Below are 23,412 nucleotides of genomic sequence, written 5' to 3'. Positions count from 1 at the left end.
TACAAACCTGGACTCTATTATTATGGGATACAGTCAAAGTTGAAATAATTACAGGACAGCTGCAGCATCTACAATGGCATTCATGCTATTCACTGCCAACTCCACTAAAAACTGATATTTTAACATGAAAATAGGTCGACACCATCTAGTTTGACCTCTACAATTCCAGAGAAATAATAATTCCCATCACAAAGCTATATCTTCTCAGTTTTTTGGAAGACCTCAGAAAAGTCATCAATCTTTTACTCCCCAGTTACAAAGCTTTCTTTGTAGGATATTACAGCAACCATGTCAGAGGATAGTGACACCTGTCACTTTGCTCTGCAACAGCTGAGGAAATAAGTGATCTGACCCTGGGATGTCTAACATAGGTCCCTTGTAAGTGTCCCCAAATGACTTGAGCTCAAGCTATAGATGCAACTTTTCAGTAACCTGGCAAAGCTGATGAACCAGTTTTGTGTAGAGTTGGCAAGTGAACACTAACAAGGCAATAAATACATTACAATTCTTAAGTAGGTGCGAGTTAAAATGAGAGGTAGGAGATAGCCATTGTACAAGCAACGTGATTAACATATTCTTCTTGCAATAGAGAGAGAGGAAAAAAAACACTTATAAGCACTGGCTATAACTGGACTCTTGCAACAAACAAATTTCATTTTAAATGTGAAATGCTTTTCAAGTTACAAAAATAAAAGTCATACATTACTTTCAGAAAGTGACTTGGAGGTGGTATATTACTTTCCATTTTGTAAAGTATTGGACATTTATTAAAAAAAAAAAAAAAAAAAATCACCACCAGGTATGCCCCATATAATTGTGTAGTAGGTAAAAGTGAAAGATCATTTGTGCCATCAGAGGATTCTAGCCCAACCTAGAGAACACTGGACAGCAGTTGACATAACTCACCAAAAACAGTATAGTAAAGCCAGCCCCCAGTCTTGTTAGAAATTCAGCAAAACTACCATTACATGCAAAAAAAAGCCAACATTTTGGGGCCACTAAGGGCTCGTTTCCACTATAGCAAATGCGCATGCAGGCACTGAATGCGGATTCGCATAGGCAATACAAGTGAATGGGATTGTTTCCACTTGTGCGTCGTGCAGGTGCGTTTTGGTGTGCAGGGAAAATCTGCACGGCAAAGCCGTCCGATTTCGCGTGCGGCAGGAATGCGGGCGGATCGCCCGCATTGCTTTTAATAGGGAAATCGCATGCGGCTTTGTCATGCGGTTTTCCCTGCGATTTCGCATGTAAGGCTATGGAACTTTACACAGGCAGTGACATGGTTACATTTGCCTGCTTCCTAGCCATGCGAAATCACGGGGAAAACAGCATGCGTAAACGCATCCGCATGCGATTTCGTCCGCGGTGGAATCCAGGCGATTCCGCAACGCAACAGTGGAAACGAGCCCTTAGACCGCTTTGTCAAGGTATGCAGCAGTGGACAATCTAGTCTGCAATGTTGGACTTTTTTCTTCTATGGAATTATGTTTTTGCTGAATTGTAAAAAAAAAAAAAAAAAAGCCTGTGTTACCATACTTGCAGTTAAAGGTACAACAACCTAACCCAGGGTGTCCTCTACCATAAATCTAGGTTGAAATGGATTTATGAAAGGTCTCCCTGCAACTGCTTACCCAATTACTGGAGGCTAGATTCACTTTTCATCAACCCTCAATGCAGTGAAGCCTGTAAACTATTGCCAAAATATATAATTATATTTTTTAAACAGATCAGGATCAATTATTTTCTTCAATAATCAGGACCCAGCATCTCTGCCAGGAACTCAAGAGTTGGGTACAAGCTGTAATGATGAAAGGACAACTGGAGTAAGAGTGATATGGAGGTTGCCATATTTATTTCCTTTTAAACAATACCAGTTGCCTGGCTGCCCTGCTGATCTATCTGGCTGCAGTACAGTCTGAATTACAACCCAGAACCAAGCATGTAACTAATCTCGTCAGATCTGACAATGTCAGAAACACCTGATCTGCATATGCTTGTTCAGGGTCTATGGCTAAAAGTATTATGCTAGGTACACAGATTTTCTGGCAGATTTACGGTCAGATCGATTATTTTCAACATGTCCGATCTGATTTCGAACGATTTCTGATCAATTTCCGACTGTTTTCCGTTCTGATTTCCGATCAATTTTTGATGGAATTGATCGGACATGTTGGAAATCCATCTGACAGTAAATCTGCCAGAAAATCTCAGTGTGTACCTAGCATTAGAGTGAGGATCCACAGAACAACCAGGCAAGGAAATAAATATGTCAGCCTCTGTAGCGCTCTCCCTTCAGTTGTCCTTTAAAGACCCTCCTGGAAGCTTGGCCAGCCTTGGTATACAGATATGTGTTAGGGTACACAGCAAAGACAATCAGGTAACAAATCGCACATTCATACTAACATTTTACAACTAAGCTACAAATGTACAATTGTGATTATACAATCACAAACTGAACCTCATTAGAATTTGGTCTATAAAGGAATGTACAATCTGATCAGGTCATGCACAGTAAGGTCTGACTGTTGTATTTCGTCTGCCCAGCATCCCTGTAATAATTTCGAGTTGGTGCATTATGCAAATTTTGTATGCAGCTTGAACATAAACCAATCAAATCCTGCTGAGGTAAAATTTGATTGGCCCATTTTCAATCTGCATCAACTTAAAATTATTTGCATCTCGACCATCCCTAGTGTACACCTAACTCTGCCAAATACTATGTGCTGTTCTATGGGTGTGAGGAGAAGAGTTCTCCTAAAACCTATGGGCAACAAGTGTGATGTCTGCAAAATGCTTAAAGGACACCCGAGGTGACATGATGAGATAGCCATGTGTATGTACAGTGCATAGCACAAAAATAACTATGCTGTGTTCCTTTTTTTCCTTTCTCTGAGAGAGTTTAAGAGAGCCTGAGGTGGGCTAAAGGGCAAAAAAATAAAATAAAAAAAAAAGTAGGCTACCTGATCCGCAGGGCTGAGCGAATCAGGTAGTCGCAGTAGCCCCCTTTCACTTTTGTGAGCTATAGGTCAGGATGCTGCAACGAGAAACAGTGTGTCTCTTGCAGCGAGCAGGGAGGTGGGGGCGCTCTGGCATACTTCAATGACTGTGTCATGGAGCAAAAACATAAAAAAAAAAAAAAAAAAAGAGTAAAAACTTGAAAAGTAGATTTAAATATAAAACAGGAATATCTTGAAGTCCTTTTTAGCTTTTAGGCGCTCCAAGCTCTGCACCTCGGCTACCCAGACACTGCTTTATTTGATCTGGGGAAGCAGACTGTGCTCTGTGAAACGCGTTATCGTTTTTGTGTCCGATTATTAAAATGTCTTATATTGGCGTTGCCCCTTCTTAGAGGTAAGCCATTTTATGTTAATTACATCTATGATTATTTTTTGGGGCACCTTCTCTCTCCCAGTAATAGCTTAAAAAAGTCATTTTAGGCGAAGGAAGATAGATGCAATTATTTCATTAGCTTATTTTCACCTCGGGTGACCTTTAAGATCACAGAAACTGTTCTTAGAGTGCTGTCAACATTACGCAGATAGGAGCTTAAAGGATATAGCCGAGCTCTAAAAAGGAAAACAAAAGAACTAATGTGCCTGTGCAGAAAACGCCACACCACGTGAATACAATGGCGAGCAGCGCTCACACGGGCGCAGTAGATACCAACCTGGCGAGGTCAGCCTCTGCATCGGAGAGGATCCCCAGACACCGGAGCTGCGGCGAAGGACAGATAGGCTGCCAGGGGCTGGAGGAAGTCCCAGGTAAGCAGATTTTATTTTAGAGCTTGGTTGTATCATTTAAGTAATGCTGCAACTATATAAACCAACTAGTCAAATATGCCAACAGAAGAACATGGAAGAACACGTGTCCCCCAGTGTTTCCGAAGAATGGCGGCTTCAACTGCTCATACGTGAGCGACCCTTCTTCAGCAGCACTCGGAGGGACATGAGTGCTTCCGAGGAATCCCAAAAGGTGTATTCCACCAGTTGGTTGAACTGTGCAAAGGGGCGAAAGCGCTGAAACAAGGACACACAGAGGACTGGGAAGGCTCAATAGGATACGGAAGCCTTCCCTCTTCATAGAGGAGTATGACTTTTTTGCTTCAGTTTTACTTTAAAGCTTTGGCCTTACACAAAAGAATAACTGCTCAGCTTGCCCACGCACATCATGAAGCAGATTTACAAAATATAGTGCAACTCAGTTTTTCTTACTGCAAATCAGGTACATTTAGGAACACACTGCAAGTGGGACAATCGCCTGATTTTTTTTCTTTATCACATTTACTATTTTATATTAGCATATTCAAAATCATTCTGCGTTAGGGAGTAGAGTCCCAAGCTTGCCCAGTACAAAGCAGTGGTAAATACGGCTGAGAGGTAATGTGAATATACCAAAGTCCTGCCTTCATTAGTGAAACCAATATGGTCTTTTCATGTTCAACAGGGGTCAAAGAGATGCAAATAATTCCAAGTTGATGTGGGATATTGCTCATTTCATATGTAAATTTATACATCTTAAAAATGCAGTATTCAACTAATTTTTTTTTTTTAAGATGAACAAATTTGCATAATCCTGCATCAACCCGGAATTACTTGCACCTCACTGGCCATCCATATTGATTAAGAGACAATTTTAGATTAAAGATACTGTAACCTATAGTAGCTGAAAATGTGAACTTGCATGTAAGGGTGCATTAACTACAGTGATACAAACAGTTCATAAAACAAGCCCCACCAGGTACCTATAAATCACAGGACTTTGAAGTATGGATTATTCCCCAGATTAGCACATCCTTTGCACAGGTCAGATCATCATGCGAGACAACTGTGCCAAACAGTAAAGTAAACTACTCTGGGACTTGCTCAAGCCATGTTTTTAAAAACTAAAGCTACATGCACACTAACCTATACTGTCACCGAGCGGGATCAGTTATTGATCCCTTGTACAACAGTACAGGGCCCAATGCTGTACAGACATCGCTAGCCCTGGTACATGACATGCTCCATCTTCATCTGACCTTTAGCTTCTGCCGACATTTATAATTACAGGTGGGGTCACATGCCAGGATCATACACTGCATGCACATGGGAAGCCCTGCCGGGAATTACAAATGCTGGCAGAGGCAAACAGTCGGGTCAAGGTGACGGTGCATGTCATACGGCGCGGGGCCAGTGGAGCAGTACCCTGTAAATAAGTAATGCACCCCCCCAACACAAAATTATGAACCTACCTTAAGGGGGTTCTCTTGCACTTTTAAAAAACAAAATCTGCCACTTACCTGGGGCTTCTATAGGCCCCCTGCAGCTGGAATGTCCCACGCTAACCTCCTCCAATCACCCGTTCCCCGCCGCCGATGTAATTATTTGTCTAACTAGACGAATAGAAGTGCGGCTGCGCGCGTCAGCGTGGGCTTACTGCACAGGCGCAGTACAGGAAAGCTCTGTACTGCACCTGTGCAGTAAGCTCCGCTGATGCGTGAGGCCACTGCAGCGCAGCCAACTTCTATTTGTCTAGTTAGACAATTACACCGGTGCTGGGGAACGGGTGATCGGAGGACGACATCATGGGACATTCCAGCTGCAGGTGGCCGATAGAAGCCCCAGGTAAGTGGCAGATTTTGTTTTTTTTAAAAGTGCAAGAGAACCTCTTTATTGTGGCCACTAAGGATACAATTTTACAAGTGATTGTTTACAAACGATTCTTGTTATGAACAATCTGAAAAGATCGTTTGAACAAAAAATTTCCTAACCAATCTGATCAGATTGACTGGATCGATACAAAAAGTGGATCAATTTCAGTAATCTGATTGGATTGGTTAAGAGAGATTTTTCCCATTAGTGGCCACAAACGATAATTGCCGATAGTTTATACAAAGAATCATTCAGGGCTGTGGAGTCGGTCCAAAAATCCACCGACTCCGGCTCATCAGTTTAGGATTCCACCGACTCCGACTCCACAACTCCGACTCCTCTAATTTGCATATTACAATTTTGTTGATTAAAAGTATGTAACATGAAATTCGTCTCTTAACTGCCAACGCTTAGGAATTTTACAAGACAACTGAAGTGAGAAGGATATGTAGACTACTATATTTATTCCCTTTAGACTAAAACTAGTCCTTGGTAAGAGTACTTATAAAAGGTACAAACCGGAACAAAGAACATCTATCAGGCCCTAGGCAATGTAACTGTGGGTACATGTAAGAATGATGTGCAGGTACTCTGCAGGGGAATGAGGAGATTGTAAACAGACAACACCTCTGTGTTCAATGTGCACAGCATTCTCGGTGGATTCCCTGTAGCTCTGTGGGGAGTGCATATGTACAGTACTACTGTGTAACAAAGTAAACCTGAGACAGATGAAATTAAAGTTTTATACACACCTGGGGCTTCCTCCAGCCGCCTTCAGGATAATCAGTCCCTCGTTGTCCTCCTCCACCACCTGGATCTTCTGCTATGAGTCCAGGTACTTGAGCCAGTCAGGCGTAGTGCGCATGCACACACTCCGCCGCCAGGAGCATACTACACCTGTGCAGCACTATTGCGCAGGTGCAGAATGTTCCTGGCTGTGGGAGCGGCATGCGGCCGGACAGCGCTGACTGGCTGAATTACCAGGACTCATAGCAGAAGATCCGGGTGGTGGAGGACAGCGAGGGACTGATTAGCCTGAAGGGGGCTGGAGGAAGCCCCAGGTATGTATAAAACTTTACTTTTCATCCGTCTCAGTTACCTTTTCATTTGTAGTCACCAAACCAAATTTTAATAACATATCAAATTATTTGATTTCATCAGCAAAGGGAGTGCATACATTTGCATAAATCAGCATCAATGCAGAATTATTTCCATCTTGTTGACCATCTCTATTAGTGACATAGCTACACATCAGGCTTTATTCTTACAGCATAGATGTTATTTAGTATATATAAGAGATTCCTGTGTACACATCATATATACAGTCACAATCAGATATGTATATCTGACCTTAAAAATACGTGGACTGCTTTATTTAAGCAGCACAAGTAACTAATTTTGATTGGTTTATTTCATTTTTGTATACTAAGCACAGCTATTACTGTATATATACTGTATATATACATTATTTTTAATGACTATTATCTGAGAAATAGAACATTTTATCATATTTTCTATTTTAATTACAGTTACAAATTCATTAGGAGTCGGAGTCGGTGCATTTTTTCCCGACTCCGACTCCAGGCACCCAAAATTGCCCGACTCCACGACTCCGACTCCACAGCCCTAGAATCATTTGTAAATGATTGTTAAGCAAATTGTATCATTAATGCAGGGCTGTGGAGTCGGAGTCGTGGAGTCGGAGTTGGGCAATTTTGGGTGCCTGGAGTCGGAGTCGGTAAAAAATGCACCGACTCTGACTCCTAATGAATTTGTAACTGTAATTAAAATAGAAAATATGATAAAATGTTCTATTTCTCAGATAATAGTCATTAAAAATAATATATATATATACAGTATATATACAGTAATAGCTGTGCTTAGTATACAAAAATGAAATAAACCAATCAAAATTAGTTACTTGTGCTGCTTCAATAAAGCAGTCCACGTATTTTTAAGGTCAGATATACATATCTGATTGTGACTGTATATATGATGTGTACACAGGAATCTCATATATACTAAATAACATCTATGCTATAAGAATAAAGCCTGATGTGTAGCTATGTCACTAATAGAGATGGTCAACAAGATGGAAATAATTCTGCATTGATGCTGATTTATGCAAATGTATGCACTCCCTTTACTGATGAAATAAAATAATTTGATAGGTTATTAAAATTTGGTTTGGTGACTACAAATTAAAGGGTAACTGAGACGGATGAAAAGTAAAGTTTTATACATACCTGGGGCTTCCTCCAGCCCCCTTCAGGCTAATCAGTCCCTCACTGTCCTCCACCACCCGGATCTTCTGCTATGAGTCCCGGTAATTCAGTCAGTCAGCGCTGTCCGGCCGCATGCCGCTCCCACAGCCAGGAACATTCTGCACCTGCGCAATAGTGCTGCACAGGTGTAGTATGCTCCTGGCGGCGGAGTGTGTGCATGCGCACTACGCCTGACTGGCTCAAGTACCTGGACTCATAGCAGAAGATCCAGGTGGTGGATGAGGACAACGAGGGACTGATTAGCCTGAAGGGGGCTGGAGGTTACCCCAGGTATGTATAAAACTTTAATTTCATCTGTCTCAGGTTTACTTTGTTACACAGTAGTACTATACTCTACATATGCACTCCCCACAGAGCTGCAGGGAATCCACTGAGAATGCTGTGCACATTGAACACAGAGGTGTTGTCTGTCACCCATAAACCTTGTTCAGATTGTGCATGAAGAATGTGTAATAGAGGAAGAATCTCCTCATTCCCCTGCAGAGTACCTGCACATCATTCTTACATGTACCCACACTTACATTGCCTAGGGCCTGATAGATGTTCTTTGTTCCGGTTTGTACCTTTTACAAGTACTCTTACCAAGGACTAGTTTTAGTCTAAAGGGAATAAATATAGTAGTCTACATATCCTTCTCACTTCAGTTGTCTTGTAAAATTCCTAAGCGTTGGCAGTTATGAGACGAATTTCATGTTACATACTTTTAATCAACAAAATTGTAATATGCAAATTAGAGGAGTCGGAGTCGTGGAGTCGGTGGAATCCTAAACTGAGGAGTCGGAGTCGGTGGATTTTTGGACCGACTCCACAGCCCTGCATTAATGGCCACCTATAGTGACTTATTTTTCAAAGGGGGGTGGGTATAGAGGACACCACACTGCTCAGGTCATGTAAATGATCTCCAATGATTGCTTTGGGTGACAGTAAATAAAAGTATATGTATAGCTTTAGGCTGCAAAATACATTAGCTTACACTTTGTTCTGCGAACAGAGCTCCCAAGCTTTAGTGGAAACACAAAGATAAGAGACTGCACAATCTGAGAAATGTTTGACACACAAGCCTTATACAGCCACATTGTACTCTGCTTTGGTGCCAAAGCTTAAGTATGATGTAGGTGGGGGAAACATGCTTACATTTCCTACACCAAAAAGCATTTTCAGGGATGCACCAGGACTCAGTGGAGGCCTGTACAAATGCTAGATTAAAGTCACCTAAGGTTGCCAATAACCTCCACTCACAATAATCTGGCGTGTGTACAGCAGACCCCGACCGCTGCCTGACCAGCAATCCCAGCCATGCAACGGCCAATAACCTTGAACCCGCTGCTCGACATCATGTCTGCGCCGTATTGTTGGTCCTTCATCCCCAAGCATTGCAACAGAACAGTGTCAGCCTGTAGGCTGACTACACATCCGTGAAACCTCGGCCAAGCTCCTGATACCCGCCAGGTGACATTAATCCAGTGTGTGAATGGGCCTTTATCTTTTACACCAACCTGGTTTAACGTTTACCTAAACTGATGAAGAAAAAGTTTGACTTACCTGGGGCTTCTACCGGCCCCCTGCAGTTGCCCTGTGCCCACAGTAATCTTCCGGTCCCCCACCACGGCTGAGTTTCAATTCTGCCAGTCGATGGCCACTGCGCCTGCGGGGCACTGGTTGAGTGCGTTCTCATTCCAGTCACTGGGAGCATCCTGTAGAGATTTTCTCGTATTGTGCGTTTTCAGGAAGCTCCCAGTGACGGGAGGGCGAATGAGAACGCACGTGGCCAAGGCAACGCAGTGGTCACCGACTGTTCAGTCGGCAGAATCGAAACAGCCACAGCGGGGGACCGGCGGATTGTTGAATACCGGAGCGGACACAGGGCGACTACAGGGGGCCGGTAGAATCCCCAGGCAAGTCAAACTTTTTTTTCATCAGTTTAGGTACACTTAAAACCAGGCTTGTAACAACAGAAATAAATGTACTGTGACAATACTTAAAGGAAACCTTAACAGAGGGATATGGATGTTCCCTTTTAAACAATACCAGTTGCTTGTCAGTCCTGCTGATCTCTCTGGCTGCAGTAGTAGCTGAATCACACACCTGAAACAAGCATGCAGCTAATCCAGTCTGACTTCAGAGCACCTGATCTGCATGCTTGTTGAGGGGCTGAGGTCAAAAGTGGTTCAGACAAAAGATCAGCAGGAGAGTCAAGCAACTGGTATTTTAAAAGGAAAAATACATAACCTCAGTTTAGGTTCCCTTTACAGGGAATGCAAAGCAAGATACATATGGAGGCTGCCATATTTGTTTTTTTTCTTCTTTTTTCAATACCAGCTGCCTGGCAGATCTGCTGATCCTTAACACACCAGAAACAAGCATGCAGTTAATTGTCAAACATTTGACCAGCATGCTTCTTCAAGGTCTATGGCTTAAAGTATTAGAAGCAGTTGATGCGCAGAACAGCCAGGCAATGTGCATTGTTGAAATATGACAGCCTCCATAAAGCTCTCACTTCAGGTTCCTTATAAAGGGAACCTAAAACAAGAGGTATATGGAGGCTGCCATATTTATTTCCTTTTAAGAAATGCCGGTTCCCTGGCTATGCTGCTGATCCTCTACCTCTAATACTTTTAGCCATAGACCCCAAACAAGCATGCAGCACATCAGGTGTTCCACACAACTGTCAGATCTGACAAGATAAGCTGCATGCTTGTTTCTGGTGTAATTCTGGTTCTATCAAACTACTGCTTCTTAATTGACTTTACACTAGTATGCATTACACTCCAGTGAGTTTTGCATGTTTTAGAGCAGAGGTTAGTTCCATTGTAAAGCTATATATTAGGTACTTCTGTCATTACTCGTTGACTTTAAAAGAACCAAAGCAGATTTTGTGGAGAGAAAGAAAAAAAAAAAAAAAAAAACATACATACACACACATATATATATATATATATTATTACCACTTCCAATGTGTATTTTTTGTAAGACGGCAATGGATTACCTTCCCATCTTATTTTAAACAAGGACCAGTCACCACTGTTTGTACAAGGCTAGCCAGACACTTTATACTTTGACAGTATGATCATCTAGCTAAAAAGCAATTTAAATTACTTTTAAGCTGATGCCATTCACGCTTGACAGCCAGTAAAGCCCAATCTACACGATACGATTGCGATTCTATTTACGATCTGATTAAATCCAACATGTCCGATCGGGATTTGATTCAATTTGTTTTGCCATTGCAAAACAATGGCAAATCGAATTGAATCCCGATCGGACATGTTGGATTTAATCGGATCGTAAATAGAATCGTAATAGAATCGTATCGTGTAGATTGGTCTTAAGACTGAAAACTCATATTACTAGCTGTATGGTCAGCTTATGCTTGCCACATATTGGCAGACCTGATCTGAGAGATATCTGCCAGATAAAGAGTATTTTACCACAACAGTGCAGGTTACTGAAGGAACTGTGCAGAGAAGACATGCGATATGTCACTGCGGCAGGTGTAAACATGCAGTCATGGGCAGCAAACGCCCTATTTTTTTTTTGTCTCAGCATCTGATTGGTTGTTTGAAATCACAGTGAAGCTTCATTACATTGTTCCTTCAATAAACCTCCGACACATCTCAGATATAATCTCCCATGTGTGACCAGCATTAACACGGACATCTTCCTTAGGGTACAGAAAACAATCTTATAATACCTGGTAATTTAGCTGTAAATTAAGCCAGAAGAGATAGTCACATACAGCGACAATTAGTGTGCTACCTTTTACTGTATGGACTACTTGGGAGAGCATAAAGCATCCACACCTAAAGCAGGCTTTTATGCTGACTTTGACTCAAGGTGGTATGTAAATGCATTACAAATATCTACACCAAATTCACAAATCTGCATAATAACTGTAGATCCCATTAGTTGGCATGTAGAGCCCAGTTTAAGCAGTTGGTTAGAAACTATTTTGATATGGCAAAGAGAAATAAAGAAAAAATTTTTTACACAAATGTAGCATGTGCTCTATTAGGGATAGCATATCTATTCAAACTATGGTTAGGAATGGCACAATAGCACTTTACATAGACTGGATAAGCAATAACATAACTAAATGCTGTACTGTATCCTATAATATAATAATGAGGACAGTATATGTGAATACAAACACTAATTTAGGATGCCCCGCGTACTATTATCATGACAAGGTAGTCATCTTCTGATTTGGCAAGGGCTTTAGCTGCAGAATCTAGGAACTGCTGAGAAAATTCACAGGGAGGAAAAGCATGAAGGACACCTGCGTTTTCCTTATCCTTAGTGCCTCCTACAGGAAGGCTAATAACCCCTGCAGCTTGTTTTTGCTTTAAATAGGAAACAAGGTTTCTCAAAGGACGCTGAGTGGAACTTGATTGATCTCCAGTAAAATTCCCCTCAGCTGTACCAGGGACTGCAAGAAGAATGGCATATCCATTGGGACCAGCTACTTTGATGCGACGTGTCACTTCATCCAACTTGGGCTGATCCAAGCGTAGTCTCTGTGTAATTTTCAGCTGTGCAACCTTTCCTCCTGTAGATCCTTCAATCAATAAACCAGTTGCTACTGCAATGTCACCTTGCAGCAAATGCATATTGGATGGAAAATTACTGTTTTTCAGCAGTAACATTCCTTGCCAAGCCAGACAGAGGTTTTGATTTGCTTCTAGTTTTTGCGGTGATTTAACTTTACTGATAGAGTCTGACCGCTCATCTTTTCTTACTGGACTTTTATTTTCATTAATGCGATGTTTTCTCTCTCTTTCAACAGAGTTAGAATTCTTCCTATCACGTTTATTTTCAAGTCCTCTTTCAAGGCTTCCCCGCCAATCCCTGGAAGGTGAAGACTGCTCCAGTCTGCTGTTTGTGCGATCAGGATCATTGTAACGGCTCTCACGGCCACCACTACCCTCAGGGCTTCTGTCAGGACTAGTACAAAGTCTTTTTCTGGAACGGTCACTTTCAGGTGATCTATCCACATGACGACTTTCATCCATTATTCTCCTTTTTCGTGGCTGCTCTTTATTTACTCCATCTCTTTCTCGATCTCTGTCCAGGGGCCAGCTATCCATACGGCGGTCTAAATTGTCCAAGGAATCATAGGCAATTCTGTTTCTCTCTCGCATAGAAAGTGGTACCCAGTCTGACTCTCCGTACAAATCTCTTGGTCGTTCCCTGTACAGCAATGGTGGTGTACGATCTCTGGCTCTAAGAGAATCTGGAGCTCTGTGAGTAAAGGCATCTCCTACCAAGTCATAATGGGGCAAAGGTAAGGGCTGAAGATAAGGGGCCTGATAAATGTGATCTGTGTCAGCAAAGTCCACTCTCAGCTTTCTATGCTCACCCCCTAATGGAAATCCTCTCATTTGTGCACAGGCTGCTTGGGCCGCATCTAAACTCTCATACTGTATGTAAGCCCAGCTGTCCCCTTTATGGTAATCAATAGATCTGATGGTGCCAAATCTATCAAACTCCTGTGCTAGAGATGCCACTGGCACCCAAGGTCCGAGTCCACCCACCCACAGCCGGTTGGTAGGTGTAACTTTGCCATAGCCAATTTTGATGCAGTTGCCCAGTATAGGTTTCCCAGACATTGCCATCTTTGCTCTGTTCGCCATGTCCAAATTTTCGAACTTAATAAATCCATAGGTAGAGGTCTGCCCACGACCAGCTCGTTTGATATCAACTTCAGTAATTGTCCCAAAGCGCTCAAAGGCTCTGCGCAGCTCACTCTCAGTCACATTAACATCCAGGTTACCCAGGAAGAGCGTCCTGTTAGCCCGTATATCATTCTCGGGGGGATGGTCGTCCTCTCGGATACTCAGTCGTGGATCCAGAGGATAGCTAGGCCGCACACGGCTCTCGTAGAAGTTGTAGTCTCTGTCTCTGTCCAGATCCCGAGGGAGCGGGGGAGGAGGCGGTGGAGGTAAGCGGCCTAGAGCCAGCTGCTGCAGCCGATAGTCCCTGTAGCCCAGGCCGCCTGGAGAGAGGCCGCGCTGGCCGTGTGGATGGCGGTGCGAGGCTAATGGGGTTACGCCAGTAGCCAGGCTGCTGTAAGGCTCCTTGTCCCCGGGGGAGCGGCTCCGCCGTCGGTTGTTGCCCGTCGCATACACAGCCTCGATCTTCAGAGGCCGGTCATACAGCACAAGGCGGCCCCGGGCATGCTTAGCAGCGCGGGCGTCCTCCGGGCGCCTGAAATTCACCAGCGCCACACGCTCGTCTCCGGAGCGGGAGATCTTCACGCTGACGTCCCCGAACTTCTTGAACTCGTGGAAGAGGCCATCTTCTACCGCCTCATCGCTGAGAGACGAGCCCAGCTCACTGATCCGCAGCGACTTGTACTCCGCTTCACCGCGGGCCTCTGTGCCCCGGGCTGCAGCTCCGCCCCGGCTGTCCGCCCCTTTGCCGCTCCCAGCCCCCGGGGAGCCGTAACTGTGCAGCCCCGGGGCCCGACCGGACGGCTCATACTCCCGAGTGCTGGATAGTCCCTTATCGAGGTGCAGGCCGCGCCGCCCGCTCTCCGAGCTCTTCCCTGCTGAGCCATTACTGCCGCTTGTGGAGCTCAGCTTCTTGCTGCACCGTTCCCGGGAGGTTTCCTCCGCCCCGCGAGACCGCTTGGTCTTTACCGGGGATCGTTCTTTTCCTTTCATTGCAAATGTGGGATAAATCGCTCTCTCACACACGGCTTTGCGGCGCCATCTTGCAACTTTTGCTCTACGGGATCCGCCCTGCCCACTGATACGTGAAGAGAAACATTCCCAGCATGGTCATTGGTCAGCTCGGCTGCCCATCTTGCACAGTGCCGCGGCATACGCCCTACATGTCCATACGTCACGTCCGTTATACTTTTGCTTGGCGCTCGTAGGGAATCGGTGTTTTTATGTGCTGCTCAGCGTGGTTTGACGTGGGAAGGTTTTCGTTGTATCTCCGGCGTAAGGGCTGGTTCACACTTGCTTTAACCACTTGAGGACCCACCCTTTACCCCCCCCTTAAGGGCCAGCGCTGTTTGTTTGGATCTGTGCTGGGTGGGCTCTGCAGCCCCCAGCACAGATCCGCGGCCACACAGAGCGATCAGATCGCCCCCCTTTTTTACCCCCTATGGGGATGATGTGCAGGGGGGGTCTGATCGCTCCTACCTGCAGGCATGTTGCGGGGGGGGCACCTCAAAGCCCCCCTCCGCGGCGACATTCTCCCCCCTCCCTCTCCTACCTGCTCCCCCGGGAGATCTGGGCTGCACAGGACGCTATCCGTCCTGTGCAGCCAGTGACAGGTCGTCCCCTGTCACATGGCGGCGATCCCCGGCCGCTGATTGGCCGGGGATCGCCGATCTGCCTTACGGCGCTGCTGCGCAGCAGCGCCGTACAAATGTAAACAAAGCGGATTATTTCCGCTTGTGTTTACATTTAGCCTGCGAGCCGCCATTGGCGGCCCGCAGGCTATTCACGGAGCCCCCCGCCGTGAATTGACAGGAAGCAGCCGCTCGCACGAGCGGCTGCTTCCTGATTAATCAGCCTGCAGCTGGCGACGCAGTACTGCGTCGCTGGTCCTGCAGCTGCCACTTTGCCGACGCACGGTATAAGCGTGCGGTCGGCAAGTGGTTAAAAACGTATCTGTAGCTACGTTTTTTGTCCCGGACGAAAAACTGAGCCACGGATACCAATGTTAAAGAGAGTCTGAAGCGAGAATAAATCTCGCTTCAGACCTCATAAATAGCAGGGGCACGTGTGCCCCTGCTAAAACGCCGCTATAGCGCGGCTTAACGGGGTCCCTTCACCCCCAAATCCCCCTCGATACAGCCGGGGAGCGCTTCCTGGTTGGGGCAGGGCTAGCCGCCGCAGCCCTGCCCCACGCGCGTCTGTCAGTGCGTATCTCCGCCTCTCCCCCGCCCCTCTCAGTCTTCCTTTACTGAGAGGGGCGGGGGAGAGGCGGCGATGCGCCGCTGACAGACGCGACTGGAGGCAGGGCTGCAGCCGTTAGCCCTGCCTCCAGGAAGCAATAAATCACGACCAAATCTGCGACCAAGTGTTGCAGTGGTCGTTTTGGGGGTGAAGGGACCCCCATTAAGCCGCGCTATAGCGGCGGTTTAGCAGGGGCACCCCTGCTATTTATGAGCTCTGAAGCGAGATTTATTCTCGCTTCAGAGTCTCTTTAAAAATAGGAACAGTACACACTCAAGTTAAAAACTAATCCGCGGAATACGTTTTTAAACCCGGAATGCAGAGTCCGGACTTGCAGCATTTTTCACGGACCCGTATACACGTACGGGTAGTGAAAATCAATGGGGAAACGGGCCTCCCTCTTCACTGACATTTTGGGACACTGGAAACGGATCAGTTTCCAGTGTCCCTTGGTGAAGGATGGGGCCGGGCAAAGTGGCGGCCAGGGGGGTCACCTCCCCCCTCTGGCTCACCTGGGTGTCCCCGCTCCCCCTCCAGCTCACACATAATGTAATAAATTGTACCTAAGAAAGTTTGGCGAGCCAGACTCTTCCGCCCACACCGCTCAAGTCACTTCCTGCGATGACGCCCACTGAAATACAGAGGGCGGCATTGCAGGAAGTGATGGCGAGTGGTGTGGGCGTAAAAGCCTAGCTCGCTGAACTTAGGTACAATTTATTACATTATGTGCGAGCTGGAGGGGGACCAGGAGCACCCAGGTGAGCCAGAGGGGGGAGGCGACCCCCCTGGCCGCCACTTTGCCCGCAGCCCCCCATTGTGGCTACTACCCCCTCTAGCAAACCCCCCCCCCCCCAAAAAAAAAAACCCCGCAAACGGATCCAGAACGTGTGCTGCAAAAAAGGCAGCACAGATCCGTTTGCGTTCTGGTTTTTGAAAATCGGAGCCCGGACCGCGGATGCGTCCCGCACCCGGACCTAGTGTGGCCCTAGCCTAAGATGTGAGAGGTGTAAACTGGTTAGGTAAATCTGAAGGAGACGGATGTTTCATGGTCGCATTTAAAAGACAGTCGCTGCAAACTGGTAGGGTTGGTCAATGAGATGCAGATAAATTCGAGTTGATGCAGGTCCAGGATTATGCACATTTTGCACGTAGATTCATGCAGTTGTAAAATGGACCAGACGAATGTTTCATATGGTGTAAATAAAGACAGCACAAATGACTACTGTGCAGGAGCCATGTTATTAGAAGAAGGAACGGTAACATAAATAACAGTAATTACTGGAAACTGGAAGTAAACCCCACAGTCATATATCATAGAGTTGTACTTGCACAAACATAATATCCATACCAACGAATTTTACCTCAGCACATTTTGATTAGCTCATTTTCAAGCTGCATAAATTTGGATGCAAAATTTGCATCTCATTGACCATCCCTACTAACCAAACCAGTATGTGTGAGGTACAATTTTATTGGATTTATATGAAAACCTTATTGCACTGTAGAATACACAGTTTACAAATGAGGCGTTTGCGTTCAAGATTCCATTATTTCAATTATTCATTAATGTTAATGCACCAGTTTACATAAGATCACTTACAGAGAGCCTGAGGTGGGCTCCTAGATTTAAAGGGACTCCGAGCACATCACATGGGCATGCCTTTAAAGAGACTCTGTAACAAAAATTTCATCCTGTTTTCTACTATCCTACAAGTTCCTAAACCAATTCTAATGTGCTCTGGCTTACTGCAGCACTTTCTACTATCACAGTCTCTGTAATAAATCAATGTATCTTTCCCCTGTCGGACTTGTCACCCAGTGTCTGGAAGGCTGCCAACTCTTCCGTGCTGATCTGTTATGCACACCCCTCTCCAGTCCCCTCTATGCACACTCCAGTGTGTGTGTTATTTACATAAGCCAGCAGTGTCTCTGCTTTCTTATCAGTGAGAGAGAGTTGGATAAAAATTCTCCTCTGTTGGCTGTGAAAGGAGCTGGCTGACACATACTGAGGAATTACAGACAGGGCAGAGCTGTCTGCAGGAAGAAACGATCAGCCTGTCACTAGTATTCAGTGGATGAAAGCTGCCGGGGGACAGAAGGTAAACACACAAATGATCTCTTGAGATTCAAAAGGAAGGCTGTATACAGCCTGCATGTGTATGGATGTATTTTCTATGTGTGGACATACTGTACATCAACCTACTTCCTGTTTTGGTGGCCATTTTGTTTGTTTATAAACAAACTTTTTAAAACTGTTTTTGACTACTTTTAATGCGGCGGGGAGCAGCGAAATTGCGACAGAGGGGAATAGGAGATGTACCCTAACGCACTGGTATGTTTACTTTTGTTCGATTTTAACAATACAGATTCTCTTTAAGCCAGACTACTTCCAACAAAGTCGTGCTATGACCCTTCTAGAGGAGCCTCTTGCAATGTCCATGTGTGTCACTTCCTCTTCCTGCTTCATTCAGTGATGCACTTCTCTAACAGAGAAGACAAGGGTTACCCGGAAGTTATAATATAGAAAAGATGGCAGCCACGATATTTAAATCGAACTAAAACTATTTGGTGTAGAATGGTGATTCAGGCATCAAATGAAAGAGGAGAGCTCAAGCTACAGAAAGGTATGCATCTTTAGAGACTCCGTAACAAAAATTGCATCCTGTTTTTTATCATCCTACAAGTTCCAAAAGCTATTCTAATGTGTTCTGGCTTACTGCAGCACTTTGTACTATCACAGTCTCTGTAATAAATCAACTTATCTCTCTCTTGTCAGACTTGTCAGCCTGTGTCTGGAAGGCTGCCAAGTTCTTCAGTGTTGTGGTTCTGCTATGAACTCCCCCTTCCAGGCCCCTCTATGCACACTGCCTGTGTGTTATTTAGATTAGAGCAGCTTCTCTCTTCTCTCTTATCTTTTACAAGCTGGATAAATCGTCCTCTGAGCTGGCTTGGCTTTCACATACTGAAGAATTACAGACAAGGGCAAAGCTGTTTGCAGGAAGAAAAGAGCAGCCTGAAACTTCAGTGCATGAGAGATGCAGGGGGAAAGAAACACACAATGATCTCTTGAGATTCAAAAGGAAAGCTGTATACAGCCTGCTTGTGTATGGATGTATTTTCTATGTGTGGACATACTGTACATCAACCTACTTCCTGTTTTGGTGGCCATTTTGTTTTGTTTATAAACAAACTTTTTAAAACTGTTTTTAATCACTTTTAATGTGGCGGGGAGCGGCGAAATTGTGACAGAGGGGAATAGGAGATGTCCCCTAACGCACTGGTATGTTTACTTTTGTGCGATTTTAACAATACAGATTCTCTTTAAGTACTTTGAAGTACTGGTCGGAGTCTTAAAGGCATGCCCATGAAAGGTGCTCAGAGTCCCTTAAAAAAAAATGTAGGCTACCTGATCTAGGGGGCTGAACAGATCAAGTGGCCGCAAAAAACGCCGCTCGTGTCGGCCCTCTTTCTGGACTTTTTTCTGGACTTTAGGACCACCAAAAAGACCACTCACCTACCGCTAATGATCAATGCAGAGGCTGTGGAGAGAGTTTCCAGCTTCAAATTTTTGGGAGTCACCATCGCAGAGAACCTGTCCTGGGCTGACAATGCTTTAGCTCTAACTGGCAAAGCACAACAACGCCTCTACTTTCTGAGAAAACTAAGGAGCGCTAACCTCCCACAGAAGCTGCTGGTTAATTTCTACAGATGCACTATAGAAAGCGTTCTGACCATTTGCATGACGACCTGGTACAACAGCTGCACGAAGGCTACTAGAGAAGCCCTGCAGTGAGTTGTTAAAACAGCAGAAGCCATTATTGGCACTGAACTACCATCACTGGAACTTTTGTATAATACTCGCAGCGTGAGAAGGGCCAAAAACATTATTAAGGACAACACTCACCCTGGAAATGCCTTGTTTGAGCTCCTTCCATCAGGTAAACGTTTTAGATCAATCCGCACACACACAAACAGACTGAAAGACAGCTTTTTCCCATCCGCCATAAACTTGATGAACTCTGAATCCTCTCTGAAATAATTAACTGTGTACAAATTGTTTAAACATCTGTAATACCTGGCATACTTGTATAATTTCTTCTCTTCCTTGTTACTATCACTATGTTCCCTATATGCACCATGGGGTTGTCATGAAAAGTAATTTTGTTGTGTTACACAATGACAATGAATTGAATTGAATTGAATTTCACTTTTGTGACTTCTGGGTCATGATGCTGGAATGACAGATTCATTCTCTCATTCACAGAATGCATGGAGGTGGGGGTGTGGCCAGCCCTAGAAACCCTGCAGGAACGCCCCTGGTGGGCGTTTTAAAAAGGGAATCCCTCTCCCCATGTTTACCTCTAAGATGGGGGATATAGTGGGGGGGGGGAGACACTGAGGCATGTCATGAGGTAGAGAACATGCCTCTGTGACCCATCTGCCCCCCCCCCCCCCCCCACGAACCTCCTCAAGTTCTCTTTAATGTGCTGAATTGGGTACTATTTTGGCAAAAGATGCAAAGTATTAAGTGCAAAAGGGTCCTTATAGGTTTTAAATGTTTAACTGTCAAAGGTAAATAAACCCTTCAGTCGGTAATGAATGCAGCAGCCAGACTGATCAACTCCTCCCATAGTAGCGCCTTTCTTTTACTTACTTTTATTCAACCGGCAAGTAATTTTTTGATGGGAAATGCATAGATGTCTCCCAAAAGATATTGAGTCGATGTACAAGAGGCATTTTTATGGAGAAAAAAAAAACATTTCTTAGCTTTTATTTACATTTGAGCAAAAAGTGTCCAGTCCAAAATTATTCATACCCTTCTCAATAATCAATAGAAAAGCCTTTATTGGCTATTACAGCAATCAAATGCTTCCTATAATTGCAGACCAGCTTTTTGCATTTCTCCACAGGTATTTTTGCCCATTCATCTTTAGCAATGAGCTCCAAATCTTTCAGGTTGGAGTGTCTTCTTGCCATCACCCTGATCTTTAGCTCCCTCCACAGATTCTCAATTGGATTCAAGTCAGGACTCTGGCTGGGCCACTCCAAAATGTTAATATTGTCTGATAACCATTTCCTCACCACTTTTGCTGTGTATTTGGGGTCATTGTCATGCTGAAATGTCTCTTTTTTTCATGGTGCCATTTACTATGATTAGGTTTCCTGGTCCATTGGCTAAAAAAAACCCGCTAAGGGTCCATTCACACTTGCAAAATGCTAGCGCTTTTGCTAGTGCTTTGCTCTGGCGATTTTTGGTGACTAACGCAAAAAAAAAAAATCGCCATTCACACTTGGTGAGTTTTTCGTGATCGCGTTTAGCGCTTCTATAGCACTAAACTCGATTGCCGGGAAATCGCCTCAAATGGTGCAGGATACAAATTTGCATTTGGCGATTTGCGTTAATTGCCCGCGATTAATGCAAATCACCCAAGTGAGAATGGGCCCATAGGGTATTATGGCACTAGCGCTTTAAAAGGCCTCTTTTCCACGGACTGTTGATAGGCAGTGAAATGCCTCTCAAACTCTCACAACTGCTCACTGCTGCCTCGTAACTGCTGCCTGACAACTGCTTGCTGAGCACACAGCTCAACAGTCCGTGGAAAAGAGGCCTAAAGAATTAGGTTCCCACTACCATGTTTGACAGTGGGGATGGTGTTCTTTGGGCTGAACGATTCTCTTTTTTTATGTCAAATGAAGGAAAGATTATTGAGACCAAATAATTCCATTTCTGTTTCATCTGACCATAACACAAGACCGGAAAAGACAGAGCCCAAATTACAACAAAAACTATGCAATGTGGCTGCCAGCAAAAATTGGTAGCCAAATTGCATCTTTCCCGAGTCCATGGTGGCTTCGAGGGGGAATAGTAATTAAGGACTTTTTCAGGAGCAGGGTGAGACTTTTTTTTTTAAGCTTCACCCTGCGCCCAAATTTCCCGGTGCCATTTTTGCATCTATGCTAAAGCCTGGTGTGTAGTTGTGTCACTGGTAGGGATGGTCAATAAGATACGGATAATTCTACATTGAAGCAGGCTTATGTGCATTTTGTATGCAAATGTATAAGTTGCTTAGTAAATCGGTGAATTTGATATCGTGTTAAATTACTACATATGCACTTCCCGCAGAGCTGTAGTGAATCCGCTGAGAATGTTGTGCACATTGAACACAGAGGTGTTGTCTATCACCCATAATCCTGGTTCAAATTGTGTATGTAGAATGTGTAATAGAGGAAGAATGCCCTCATTCTCCTGCGGAATACCTGCACATCACTCTTGTGTCCCAGGCCTAACCAGTCTGGGACATACTAGAAATCGTAAAACGCTATGGCAATCGTTAGCGCTTTGTGTAAGTGCTTTGCAGGCGATTACAGCTGCATTTTCCAGCGATTAAGCCATCTCATATATTTTGTATACAAGTACATAAGCTCACAAAATGCGGCATGTCCTGTGATTGAGATTTCTAAAATCGCAATCGCTCTAGTGGGTTCAACAACATAGCCTTGCATTAGCAAAGTTTTTTAACAAGTGCCTGTGATTCTCAAAAGTCCAAAATCGCTCCAAAAAGCAATCTAGTGTGCCCCAGGCCTTAGATTGCCTAGGGCCCAATTGATGTTCCTTGTTCCTGTCTGTACCTTCTACAAGTACACTTACCAAGGGCTATTCTGATTTCTATTTAACAGCTGCTCCACAGTTATATCCTAGGTTTAGTTAAAATGCATCTCTGGTGAACATAACACAGAGGTACACTGATGCTTAAATGTTAGAATGTCTCAACACATTGTTTAATAAGATTCACTGGAACCCCGTATCAGCTGGGTTTCAGTGCATAGATCTGCCCCTTGCAGAAAATGGCCCTGGCCTTTTCTATATCAGATAAAGAAAAAAGCAGATGCCTACATACTGGAACCTGGCTGACATGGGGCTCCGGTGAATCTTATCCAGACAACATGTTGGGGCATTCACGTTGGCAATGATAGGCCTAGATGGCTCACGGGGTAGTGTCAGCTTCCTGGCCAGGTGCTTTTTGTTCCCAAAAGCAGATGCCATCTTAATATAGCTTTATTCCTAAGCTTTTGCAGTGATGAAATGTGTTTTATGTTGCATACTTTCAATCAATAAGATTGTTATATGCAAATTAGAGGAGAGTTTGAGTCGGTGGACTCATAAACTGGGGTGTTGGAGTCCTCAACTCTGCAGTGTTTGCGTATCAATAATAATGATAAGGCATCCATCACACAGGCAGCTACAGATGGGCGCTAGCCGCTTGCTGCCATTAGGCACAGGCATTGGAGAGGTATCTGCTGCATTGAGGCAAATCTGAGCGTGGCCGCCTCCACACTCATATGCATAAGTCCAAAGTAGTTTAGCACACCAGGTTGCATAGGCTTGCTTTTATTCCTTCAGTTTGCCAATACTGTAAAAACTGACAATTGCTCCGGGGCTGCACTTGGTCCCCTTTATCAAAGCACAGTAAAAGATAGATCTCCACACTCAGCCATGACATAAGACAGGAATCTCAATGGAAAAAGATAATAGGTTGAGCACTATCTTCCACTTCCAAGCTTTTCAGTAGGATCAGCAGCAGTAAA

The 23,412-nt window shown here is 44.5% G+C and overlaps 1 protein-coding gene across 1 annotated transcript; it reads right to left on the bottom strand.

The window, feature by feature from the left end:
- Positions 1 to 11,231: 11,231 nt before the first annotated feature.
- On the bottom strand, positions 11,232 to 14,623 carry RBM15 (RNA binding motif protein 15). Its single transcript, XM_068265540.1, has one exon. It carries the CDS (start codon positions 14,575 to 14,577, stop codon positions 12,070 to 12,072), a length of 2,508 nt encoding a protein of 835 aa, XP_068121641.1. The 5' UTR covers positions 14,578 to 14,623; the 3' UTR covers positions 11,232 to 12,069.
- Between the last annotated feature and the right edge of the window lie 8,789 nt (positions 14,624 to 23,412).

The sequence above is a fragment of the Hyperolius riggenbachi genome, chromosome 2, assembly GCF_040937935.1.
Source record: "Hyperolius riggenbachi isolate aHypRig1 chromosome 2, aHypRig1.pri, whole genome shotgun sequence".
NCBI lineage: Eukaryota > Metazoa > Chordata > Amphibia > Anura > Hyperoliidae > Hyperolius > Hyperolius riggenbachi.
Note: the sequence above shows the minus strand (reverse complement) of the source record. Positions and strands in the feature narration are given on the sequence as shown.

What these genes read in the sequence shown, in the direction of transcription:
- RBM15 (XM_068265540.1), bottom strand. Translation starts at nt 14,577, where the DNA reads ATGAAAGGAAAAGAACGATCCCCGGTAAAGACCAAGCGGTCTCGCGGG.